Here is a 13,529-nt window from a genome sequence, read left to right on the forward strand (position 1 = left end):
GCTCTGTTTTCTGTTCACACATCAGAGCTTAATGCTCAGCATGATTTACTCACACTTCCTAGTTAATTATTAGACATAGGGAGACATCATATATCACTCTCCAAAGAATATATTGAGTTTTGACGAGAGATATTTCTGTTTTGACTAATAAATTCAGAGCATAAAACAGGATGATGAATGGAGCGTCTAGGTGAGGGGAGGGTGGGAGTTTACCCTTCAGTACAGGTTCTGCTAAAATCCTGGATAAGCCTCTTTTAGATGCTTTCTTTGCATAAACATGACTCGCATTTCATTGTCAGATCAGGGATGTGTAGTATTGCACGCTTTGAAAGATCTGGTAGGTGAAAACACATTATTCCATAATTTACTGTTACCTGGAGACAATGGGAGTTTTGTGCTGTGATATAAAAATAAATAAAATGGTGAACGGAGGTCTTTATCATATTGATTTAGAAAGGACAGGTAACATAGGTCCGGGGGGCACATGACTCAATGCTTCTATAGGCCTGTAAGTGATGTGCTTTAATTCTCGGTGAAATGTTATTAAAATTTATAGACCTGGATTTAAACGTATATTGTGATGTTTTCATTTGTCTCACGCTCTGTTAATTAGATACTATATGTATATGCTATTCTCTATAGAGACAGTGCTGTCGTTCTGCAGGCAGTCGTTCTACTTTACAGTAGACCTCTTGTGTGTGAGGTGTGGGACCCTGCAACCATTGACCATTCTCCTAAAATTAGAGCATCTATTAAATGTCTTAGTTATGGTATGTTCCCCCCATCAGTGTTTTGTTGAGTTTCACGCTGCTGAAATTCTGCACCAATTCTGCATTTTTTATTTTACTTGCATTTTTTCTTACATTTTTGTTTTAGTTTTTTTTTTGTATTTTTGACACGTGCTTTTGAGTCAATTTTAAAGTTGGTTGAAACATGCAGCAAAGCAAACAGTAAGTTGCCTAAAGCAAAGCAACAAGTTAATTATTATGGATTATAGTGGTATAAAATCATGCATAATTATAACCTTCATCGTCTCTTAAGAAAAATTATAACAGCTCATGTCCCAAAACATACAAAATAAATATGTAGCTAGATTGTGCAGGGTATTTATCAAATATATTTCATCAAAGAAAAATAACCACACAAGAACCACTCTACTGCCCCAACCGCCCTTCTGTCTATAACGGCTTGCTGTAGCTCAGGGATTCCGATGTAGTCCACAAATGGAAACCTGATCGACATGAAAATGAAATAAAAACAAGAGACTGTCCCTCGTTTACCAATTTATTAGAAAGCAAAGGTCCCAGGTCTGACGTAGTCCAGTGATTCCCACAACGCTCCTCGATTACCTAGATCAAAGGGAAAGGAGCTGCTGAACAAAGCTCCATAGACTTTTAGCAGCAGTCACTCACATCTCACGCTGCCCTCTGCGAGACCCAGATACTGATGAGTGGTCACATCAGGAACATCACCACTCATGACCCTGACGTCAAAGCTCATCAGAGTGATGACTGGTGACATTACTGACGTCACTACTCATCAGTGTCCCTGGTTTTGCGAAGCACGGCGTAAACCGGGAGTGGCTGCTGCTCAAAGTCTATGGTGCCTTGTTTTGAGGATCCATACCCTTTGATGTGGGTAATCGACGTGCGTTGTGGGAACCGCTGGACTATGTCAAACATGGGAACTCTTTCTAATAAATTGGTGAACGAGGGACAGTCTTTGGCTTTTATATCTTTTCTTTCAGGTTTTTATTTGTTTTATTCTAAATCCCTTGACTGACTAGTGCAGACCAGCATGGATATTTTTTTTTTTTAATGATGAACCAGGGAAAGTGAGGGGAAGTGTTTTTTCAAATAAATGTATGGTTTTTGTTTTTCTTTCTTTTTTTACTTCCTTTAGTAATGGGGGGTGTTTGATAGACAACTCTTCATCACTAACACCAGTGCTTGATGCCATCTGACACTACACAGCTTACATCAACTCCAACTACCATTACCTCAATTGCCATCGCCCTAGGGCAATCAGGTACAGCTGAGGCGGAGTGCCAGAATTAGCACATCTAATGTAATGTGCCACCTCTGGGGCAGCTGTGGGCTGGTATTATTAGGCTGGGAAGTGACCAATAACCATTCACCTTCCTAGTCTGATGATATCAGCCCACAGCTGTCTGCTTTACCTTTGCTGGTCAATAAAATTTATTTATTAGGTTAAACCAGACTAAACACCCTTTAGTGCCACATGAAAGGCACTAAATGGTGCAAGTGTATAATATGTGTGTGTGTGTGTGTGTGGTGGGGGGGTGACATTATATAGCTGCAGGATAGCTATCTCACTGTTAATATAACTATCCTCTAGCTATATCTATATATTTTATTTGTTTGTCTTTATATGTGTTTGTGTGTACTGGGATATTGAACTCTTTCCTTTGGGCAACTTCCTGTTTGTTTGCTGCCTGTGTTTCAATTAACTTTATTGATTCCTGATGTTTTATTTAGAAGCATTTTTTGGTGCATTTATGATGCTTAAATGCACTAGAAACACACATGCCATTTTTATCTGCGGAATTTACACATCTAATCCAAGTCTACGGGGAAATTCCGCACAGAAGACTTGGTGTACCTGCAAGAAATTGGCATGCTGCGGCTTGGAAAAATGCACCTTGTGGATTGCTGGGTTGGTTTTTTTGCGCATTTTGGCCTTGATACATTACACAGGTACAGAGCATTTAATGAGTGGCGTCCACCTCCATATGCTACGGCAGATATCTTACTCCTGAAATTTCTGGAATGCCACAATTCGTCATGAATTTTACGACAATTGACGTCACACCCCTGCAGTGCCCCTTCGCACCCCAGCACTGCCCATATCAGCAGAGCTTAGCGAAACTGGCGTGACAACACCAAAAGTCACAAAATGTTTGTGGAACATCAAGTGTCTATTAGAGGTGTCTGTCAGCGATTTACTTTTGTCTCTCCTTTAAAAACATATACATGTTTTGCTCCATCAGGAGGGAAGTCTAGATGAGTAGTTAACAGACTGAAAAGCCAGTTGCAAATTGAAAGCCAGTCACAATTACAATAGTTTTGTATGGATTTTCTGGGAAATAAAAAATGTTTATTGCATTTAAGATCCGTAACATAAAATCAAAATATTAGTGTTTTTCACTTTTCTTAACAGAAATTATTTATTACAATTTAGGTCTCCACAAATAGTTATTGTCTTCTTGGGTTAAATGTTAGAAACCAGAACCTTTTTACGATTTTTAGAAAGAAAATACAGTGAAGGGTGTAGACCATTACAAAAATGTAGGACTTTACTTGTTGGGGTCAGTGTGTCAGCTTTACAAGACTGCTGGAGCTGTGTTGTTGGAGGGGTTTATTGAGCTAATTAGTCTAGAGTGATTTTATTTGTGATAATTCATGATTCAGTATTTTAATCTTTTCAGCTACTGCGGGAATTGATAGAGCGAAAGACAACCTCCCTGGATCCCAATGACCAAGTAGCCATGGGCAGGTAAGTCTAAGAAATTACCAATCTGTTAAATGTTACCATCTGAGCTGTCTATTCAACAGAAAAAAACTGGGAAGGCTCAAAGGTCAAGTACAATTATATGAGCCATAAAGACTGGATAAAACCATTCTTCGTGGCATTAATCATGGCCAGTAAAATTTTTCCGATGATATCATAGCCATTATTTTTCAAGAGAAATTTCCTTCAGCCCCCCCGTTCTGAATGTGCAATAACTGCATTGCCCCTTCTCCATCCTGCTGTTGTGTAGTGCTGATATATGAAGACACAAAGTCCTCATTAATGGAAACCATATATTTTATTAACGTGTAGGATGAGTATTCTATTGAAACATGAAAATTTGCTACAGATTTTACTGAAATTATACGGCTAGCAGAAAAGGTTACTGACTAGGAGTTTGTTTGGATTGAGAGTTAATCTCTTAGAAAAAATATTTTGACAGTTGGAATTAACGCTAAAGGGATAGAGCTTCATACTAATAATGTGATAACCTGGAGGACACTACCGCTGTGTCCCCTCATAGTAGGACCCATTCAGCTGCGTTAGAACAATGGTTCTCCCTTTAATTTATCTATATAGTGCCAACGTATTCCAGATATTCTTACACTGACTGGGGACAGTTTTATAGACACATCACTATAACCTATTAGTTTTTGGCTTTTTTTTCTTTTATTCTGCCTACACTACAATACTACCCTGTGCTCTAGGGGACCAGGAGTGTTGCTCTGTTGGAAAAACATTTTAAGGGATCTCTTTGCTTTCATCCTCCAAGTTGAAAGTGGTCCTAGAAGTTGAACCCTGTCCAAAAAGAATTTTCTGGTATATAATTGCAGTATGGAAAATTTGGAATACTATTCATATAATATTAGGGAATCTGTCATATAAAATTGTATTTACCTGCAGCCAAAGTGAAATTTCTGCAGGTGAATTCCTTTTAAAATGTATTCAGCTATTTGGCTGCAAAGAGAAATTGAAGTTATATTCTCCCTTCAGCTGCTGTCTCCCATTCGAGAGGGCAGCACACCAACTTCCCACTGCCACCAACTTGACTGGATCAAAGTGGGCTTTAAGTGTAATTGACATTAATATGTATAAAAAATAAATATATAATATATTTCTCATGTGCAGCCCAAGCTATTTTACAGTATTTTGCAATGGATTTCATTACCAGAATGGGGATTTTATATTTCTTTACTAAGAGCACCACACTACAGATAGTGAGCGCACTGCAGAAGGCAAAAAACGGTGTTCAATATCTGCAGAGCGAGTTCAGATTGTACATACCAGGATGCAGTTGAACAAGTAGAATATGACGGGGCAGCCACTCTGAATTGATTTTGACAAATGACCATACTATGTTGTAAAATATTACAAAATCTTCATTCATTCATTTATTTTTGTGTGTGTATATATATATATATATATATATATATATATATATATATATATACACATACATAAAAATATATATATATATATATTTATTTATATTGTGTGTATCTATATATATAATTGCCTTATTCTGTCTATCTGTCTGTCTGTCTTGCTCCAAAATTGTGTCCTTACCGTGACATGTCCTTACGGTAACAAACAGCGGATTGGCCGCTGGGCTCGCCATGGCCCCGCCCCCCCGCACGGATTGGCCGCTCGCCTCGGCTCCTCCCCCCCGCACGGATTGGCGGCTCGCCTCGGCTCCTCCCCCCGCACGGATTGGCCGCTCGGCTCCTCCCCCCCGCACGGATTGGCCGCCCGCTTCGGGTCCGCCCCCCCCCGCACGGATTGGCCATGTCCTTACGGTGACAAACAGTGGATTGGCCGCTGGGCTCGCCATGGCCCCGCCCCCCGCACGGATTGGCCGCTCAGCTTCACGGATTCGCCATGGCCCCGCCCCCCGCACGGATTGGCCGCTCGGCCTCACGGATTGGCCGCTCGCCTCGGCTCCTCCCCCCGCACGGATTGGCCGCTCGCCCAGGCTCCGCCCCCCCACGGAATGGCCTCTTGCCTCGAGATGAGCGCATCAAGGTCCTGCAGCAGCGGAACACACACACACGCACACACATAAGAACAGACACACACACATACACACACACATTCACATCAGATCACACTCACTCTCACACACACATCAGATCGCATCCACACACTCACAACATCCCGTGATATCGCTTGCTTCTCGGCGGCGATACTGTGCAGTGACCTTCCAGGACCTGCCTGAGGATCACATGGCCGGAAGCATGTGGTATCTCCGGATGTTGTGATTGTGTGAGCGCGTATGTGCGATATAGTCAGTGTGTGTGTGTGAGTGTATGCGATCGGATGTGTGTGAGTGTGAGTGTATGCGATTGGATCTGGGAGTGTCGGCAGAGGAGCACGGCGTGCAGCACAGCTGCTGGGACCGCCCACCGGTGGGCACAGGGAGAAGTGGGGTGTGTGTGTGTGAGTGTATGCGTGTTTACTGTCTGATGTGTGACTGTGGAGCACGATGGGGGGTGCGCAGCATGGGGGATGGAGCACGATGGGGAGTGCGCAGCATGGGGGATGGAGCACGATTGGGAGTGTGCAGCATGGGGGATGGAGCACGATGGGGGGTGCGCAGCATGGGGGATAGAGCACGATGGGGAGTGCGCAGCATGGGTGATGGAGCACGTTTGGGAGTGCGCAGCATGGGGGATAGAGCACGATGGGGAGTGCGCAGCATGGGGGATGAAGCACGTTTGGGAGTGCGCAGCATGGGGGATGGAGCACGTTTGGGAGTGCGCAGCATGGGGGATGGAGCACGTTTGGGAGTGCGCAGCATGGGGGATGGAGCACGTTTGGGAGTGCGCAGCATGGGGGATGGAGCTCGATGGGGAATGCGCAGCATGGGGGATGGAGCACGATGGGGAGTGCGCAGCATGGGGGATGGAGCACGATGGGGGGTGCGCAGCATGGGGGATGGAGCACGTTTGGGAGTGCGCAGCTTGGGGGATAGAGCACGATGGGGAGTGCGCAGCATGGGGGATGGAGCACGATGGGGAGTGCGCAGCATGGGGGATGGAGCACGTTTGGGAGTGTGCAGCATGGGGGATGGAGCACGATGGTGAATGCGCAGCATGGGGGATGGAGCACAATGGGGAGTGGGGATGGAGCATGATGGGGGGTGCGCAGCATGGGGGATGGAGCACGATGGGGGGTGCACACCTCCCCCCAAAACACACACACACACACACACACACTGCCACACACGCACTGCACAACACACCACACACACACTGGGAACCACAAACACTGCCCTACACAGACACCCACACACACAGACAACGCCGCACACACACAACACCCAACACACAAACACCGCGGCACACACAAATATACGCACATTCCGCACAACACACACATTGCACAAAACATACCTCCCCCCAAAACACACACACACCCACACAAACCACGCAACACACACACACAACGATACAGACACACAGCGCTCCACAAATAATGACACACAACGTAACACACAAACAACACCGCTTTCACCCCCCGCCACACCCAGACAACACCCAGAACATGTACAGCCCCTACACAAACACTTGGTAACTACAGACAACAACATATATATATAATTGCCTTATTCTGTCTGTCTCTGTCTGTCCTGTCTGTCTGTCCTGTCTGTCCTGTCTGTCCTGTCTGTCCTGTCTGTCCTGTCTTGCTCCAAAATTGTGTCCTTACGGTGACACAAAGCTGATTGGCCGCTGGGCTCGCCATGCCCCCCCCCCCCGCACGGATTGGCCGCTCGCCTCGGCTCCGCCCCCCACGGATTGGTCGCTCGCCTCGGCCTGGCCCCGCCCTCCGCATGGATTGGCCGCTCGCCCCGGCCCTCCGCACGCATCGCCAGACATAACCTTGCGCTGCTGGGATCGTGACGGAGCCGGTGAACGCTGGTAACCATTATACACATCGGGTAACTAAGGTCCCTTAGTTACCCGGTGTGTATCATAGTTACCAGTGTACACCGGCTCTGTCACGATCCCAGCAGTGCCAGACATAACCTTGCGATGCTCTGATCGGGACGGAGCCGGTGTACGCTGGTAACCATTATACACATCGGGTAACTAAGGTCCCTTAGTTACCCGATATGTATCATAGTTACCAGCGTACACCGGCTCCCGGTACACATGTGCAGGGAGCCGGGATTATACTCCTCTCCCCCCAGGACTACTCCTCCTATTTTAGTCCTCCTATTATACTCCTCTCTGAGTATAATAGGAGAACTATTATAGCATGGGGGATGGAGCACGATGGGGTGCGCAGCATGGGGGATGTAGCAGGATGAGGGGTGCGCAGCATGGGGGATGTAGCACGATGGGGAGTGCGCAGCATGGGGGATGGAGCACGATGGGGAGTGTGCAGCATGGGGGATGGAGCACGATGGGGGGTGCGCAGCATGGGGGATGGAGCACGATGGGGGGTGCACAGCATGGGGGATGGAGCACGATGGGGGGTGCGCAACATGGGGAATGGAGCACGATGGGGAGTGCGCAGCATGTAGGATGAAGCACAATGGGGAGTGCACAGCATGGGGGATGGAGCACGATGGGGAGTGCGCAGCATGGGGGATAGAGCACGATGGGGGTGCGCAGCATGGGGGATGGAGCACGACGGGGGGTGCGCAGCATGGGGGATGTAGCACGATGGGGAGTGCGCAGCATGGGGGATAGAGCACGATGGGGAGTGTGCAGCATGGGGGATGGAGCACGATGGGGGTGCGCAGCATGGGAGATGGAGCACGAAGGGGGGTGCGCAGCATGGGGGATGGAGCACGATGGGGAGTGCGCAGCATGGAGGATGGAGCATGATGGGGAGTGCGCAGCATGGGGGATGGAGCACGATGGGGAGTGCGCAGCATGGGGGATGGAGCACGATGGGGGGTGCGCAGCATGGGGGATGGAGCACGATGGGGGGTGCACAGCATGGGGGATGGAGCACGATGGGGGGTGCGCAACATGGGGAATGGAGCACGATGGGGAGTGCGCAGCATGTAGGATGAAGCACAATGGGGAGTGCACAGCATGGGGGATGGAGCACGATGGGGAGTGCGCAGCATGGGGGATAGAGCACGATGGGGGTGCGCAGCATGGGGGATGGAGCACGACGGGGGGTGCGCAGCATGGGGGATGTAGCACGATGGGGAGTGCGCAGCATGGGGGATAGAGCACGATGGGGAGTGTGCAGCATGGGGGATGGAGCACGATGGGGGTGCGCAGCATGGGAGATGGAGCACGAAGGGGGGTGCGCAGCATGGGGGATGGAGCACGATGGGGAGTGCGCAGCATGGAGGATGGAGCATGATGGGGAGTGCGCAGCATGGGGGATGGAGCACGATGGGGAGTGCGCAGCATGGGGGATGGAGCACGATGGGGGGTGCGCAGCATCGGGGATGGAGCACGATGGGGAATGCGCAGCATAGGGGATGGAGCACGATGGGGGGTGGGCAGCATGGGGGATGGAGCACGATGGGGGGTGCGCAGCATGGGGGATGGGGCACGATGGGGGGTGCACAGCATGGGGGATGGGGCACGATGGGGGGGTGCGCAGCATGGGGGATGGAGCACGATGGGGGGTGCGCAGCATCGGGGATGGAGCACGATGGGGAATGCGCAGCATAGGGGATGGAGCACGATGGGGGGTGGGCAGCATGGGGGATGGAGCACGATGGGGGGTGCGCAGCATGGGGGATGGAGCACGATGGGGGGTGCGCAGCATGGGGGATGGGGCACGATGGGGGGTGCACACCTCCCCCCAACACACACACACAACACACCACACACACTGGGAACCGCAAACACCGCCCTACACAGACACCCACACACACAGACAACGCCGCACACACACAACACCCAACACACAAACACCGCGGCATACATAAATATGCGCACATACCGCACAACACACACATTGCACAAAACATACCTCCCCCCAAAACACACCACACCCACACAAACCGCGCAACACACACACACACAACGCTACAGACACACAGCGCTCCACAAACAACGCAACACACATACAACACCGCTCTCAACCCCCGCCACACCCAGACAACACCCAGAACATGTACAGCGCCCTACACAAACACTTGGTAACTACACACAACAACATCTATATATATATATATATATATATATATATATATATATATATATATATATATATATATATAACAAAAATCATACATGAACTACACAATACGTAAATTCTAGAATACCCGATGCGTAGAATCGGGCCATCTTCTAGTAATAGTATATAGTATATATATATATATATATATAAAATCAGCAGTTATAGGGGCTGGCCAATACAGGGTGCTTTTATTGACTGATGTGTGACATTTTTAACAAACACTATAATTGCTGGAATTGTGGAAAAATCAATGTTCAATACCTGTTTTTCCACATTAATCTACTCTGCTACTACAGTTAAAATATGTATTCATAATAGTATTTGGTTCACATGTTGGAGTAGCTTTTAAAACCTCTTGCTCTTTGTCAGGGCAGGAAGCTATACCCTTTATTGATTAGCCATTGATCATCTCCATAATTAATATTTAACTCTCTAGCTTCAACTGTACAGCTAAACTCCCTAGGTGCAAGTAAATTGTTGGTGAACGCCAGCATTGGCTGCAATTTTACAATTGCTCATTTCTTGCAATAAGAGTGCTGCAGTTTACTGTGCACTTAGAATGTAGAAAAAGTTCAGATTTCCAATATCCTTAATCTTAGGTTCTTCAACTAGCCCAAATCAAATACAGAATTTTGATGTATTTAAGGCTTACATTCAACATGGCCTGGCTAGTAAAACACTTGTTAAAAAATAATGAAAGACACTTTCCATGTACAATGATTTTTATTGCGCTATTGTTAATGGAAAGTGGGCAAACCGAAATTGAACAGTTGTGTTCCAATTGAACAGTAGTGGGGATGGGAGGGAGATGTAATTGGTTTTGGCAGTGTAGTTTGTTCGCTATTCCAGAATGGCTTATTTTCTGATGAAAAATTGGACTTCTAGTACTAAACTCTAGCTTTCTGGTGTTTTTGCTGAGTTCACACCTTTTGCTCCGGTCTTCTAGGCAATGGCTTGCCATTCAGAAGTTGAGAAGCAAGATCAAGAAGAAAGTAGACACCAAAGCAAGCAAAGGTAGAAAATTGAGGTAAGTGTAACCTTATCACAGGAACTGGTGTTTAGGTGAAAAGGTGCATTTCCATTTTTATGTTGGTTAATCTGCTCACTCTCTTGTGAAACACTTGACCACACAGTCCATCTTATAGAAAAAAAGCAGACTTAGGGCGGCTTTGCACGTTGCGACATCGCACGTGCGATGTCGGTGGGGTCAAATCGAAAGTGACGCACATCCAGCGTCACTTACGACATCGTAATGTGTAAATGCTAGATGATACGATGAACGAGCGCAAAAGCGTCGTTATCGTATCATCGGTGCATTCTCCGACTTTTCCATAATTATGCTGCAGCGACAGGTACGATGCTGTTCCTCGTTCCTGCGGCAGCACACATCGCTGTGTGTTACGCCGCAGGAGCGAGGAACTTCACCTTACCTGCCGCAGGCAGCTATACGGAAGGAAGGAGGTGGGCGGGATGTTTACATCCTGCTCATCTCCGCCCCTTCGCCGCTATTGGCCGCCTGCCGTGTGACGTCGCTATGACACCGCACGACCCGCCCCCTTAGGAAGGAGGCAGGTCGCCGCCCAGAGCGACGGTCGCAGGGCAGGTGAGTGCATGTGAAGCTGGCGTAGCGATAATTTTCGCTACACCAGCTATCACAAGATATTGTACCTGCGACAGGGGCAGGGACTATCGCGTGCGACATCGCAGCATCGGCTTGCGATGTCGCAACGTGCAAAGCCCGCCTTAGTTCCCGTCAAACAGGCCATGTGGTTTGAAAACAATGGGACAAACAGAACTTGATGTATACCATTTTAATGTATGAACAACCCAAGAATCCACATTTTATGTATGATTTTAGGGTTAAACAGGTTTTCCACTTATAAGGTCCTGTCTTATATGCGCATTCATTGGGTTAAAATAGTAAAATTAGAGGTTACTCACACCCTCACTCACTGCTTAAGCCTTTTACTGCTGCAGTAGTAACATAACCACTACAGCGCACTTCACGGCAGCCATTTACTAAGGGTAAGCTGCTTTGGCACAGACACTGAGCACAGTGATTGGCTACAATGGTGGGGTGCATTGTGTCCATGACCTTTCCACCGCAGCTACTAAACAAAGACTAGAGCAGCGCTGGACCTGGGAAGGGTGACTAAATTCTGATTTTTTTCTATAAACCCAATGAAAGCTGATAGAAGAAGAAACCTTATACAGTAGAGCCTTGGATTACGAACATAATTGGTTCCGGGAGTGTGCTCTTAAACCAAGTTATTCTTATATCAAAGCGAATTTTCCCATTGGAAATAATTGAAACACAGACAATTCGTTCCACAACCCAAAAATATTTACTGTATTTATACAAACTCATTACAGTAATACAAAATAATGTACTGTATTCATATAAAATTATTACAGTAATACAAAATACTGTACAGTAAAACATAAAACAAATTAAACTGTACATTAGCTTACAAAAGAATTGTTGGTGTGCGGGAGATACATTGTGGTGTACTGGTTATCAATAAGAAAGTCCAATACTGTATCCACAAGTGCAAATTAATAGACATGCTGTATAGTATATAATGTACTGTACAATGGTATACAGTACATTTGTACAGAAAGTTACTTCCAGAGCGGGTCAGAGTGCAGTGAAAGGACAGAATCAGACGTGTGCACGGTGGGAATTTGCTCTTATTGCAAAGCATTGCTCTTAAACAAAGTTACAAATTTGTAAAAAGCTTTGCTTGTCTTGCAAAACGCTCTCAAACCAAGTTACTCTTAAACCAAGGTTCCACTGTAACTGAAAAATCTCTTTAAGAACATGCCTGGTGAAAATTTAGGGTTAGAGTATCTACATTCTATTACACGTATAAATAAGACATAAACTACTTATATTAAACATGAAACTATACTTTTTTAATTGTTCAATAAAAAATCCATGCAGTACTGTGCAAAAGTTTTAGGCAGGAGTGCAAAATAAAATGCTGCAAAGTAAGAATATTAACAGAAATAGAATGAATAGTTTATTATATTTAGAAAATGCAAAGTGATGAAAAAAAGAGTAATCGAAATTAAATCAATATTTGGTGTGATCATTACTTTGTAGAAGAACTGGTACTATTTTAAAGGCACTTTAACAGGTTGTTTTGTTGAAATTTTGCACCTCATTACAGAAAAAGAATAAAATAAGCAATTCTACAATAACAATATACAAGATACCATGTTGGAGACCAGACCTTTCCCTCTTCTAGCTGGCCAATTTTGATTTCCTTTTAATAAAATAAAACCTTTTTGATTTTAAAGGCAACATGTCACCAGTGTTTGACCCTATGAACCAATGCCACCACCTTTAATTTTTTCTTTGCTGCATTCCACAAACGTGTCTATTAGCTCTTGACTCCCCCTGTATACTTCCCAAAATACCATTTAATTTGCTTCCGACTGGTATGTGAATTAGGGTGGTCCGGTAAGAGGTCCATCCTTACTACATTGACTGTGCCTCCTCACTGCAGTTAATCATGTCGTCCTGCTTTGATTGATGTGCATGATGCATCCCGCGTCATCCACATTAGGTTACTGCGCAGGTGTGTGATCTCTGTTCACTGTCAGATCCACGCAGGTGCACTTTCCTCTGCCCTAGTGTGAGCAGAGCACAGAACATCACTGCGCCAGCACTTAGCGAAGTCATTGTGATGTCACTCTGAATTTAGCACTTGCGAAGGCGGGGAGAAAGAAGCCAGTGCTGATTAAACACTGGTCTCGTGTGATGGTCACAATCCTACTTCAGCCCCGGCACCACAAGCCCGGACACAGCTGAATGAATACATGAGGTAAATATAGTC

At 46.2% G+C, this 13,529-nt stretch overlaps 1 protein-coding gene across 1 annotated transcript in view; it reads left to right on the forward strand.

Moving 5' to 3' along the window:
• The window catches only part of AATF (apoptosis antagonizing transcription factor), a 182,652-nt gene that overhangs the window by 97,221 nt on the left and 71,902 nt on the right, over positions 1–13,529 (forward strand). The window contains exons 9-10 of the mRNA XM_075335852.1: positions 3,449–3,516; positions 10,634–10,714. Coding sequence (XP_075191967.1) covers positions 3,449–3,516; positions 10,634–10,714 — 149 coding nt within the window. The remainder of the gene's footprint in view (positions 1–3,448; positions 3,517–10,633; positions 10,715–13,529) is intronic.

This window comes from Anomaloglossus baeobatrachus, chromosome 2 (assembly GCF_048569485.1).
Source record: "Anomaloglossus baeobatrachus isolate aAnoBae1 chromosome 2, aAnoBae1.hap1, whole genome shotgun sequence".
Lineage (NCBI taxonomy): Eukaryota > Metazoa > Chordata > Amphibia > Anura > Aromobatidae > Anomaloglossus > Anomaloglossus baeobatrachus.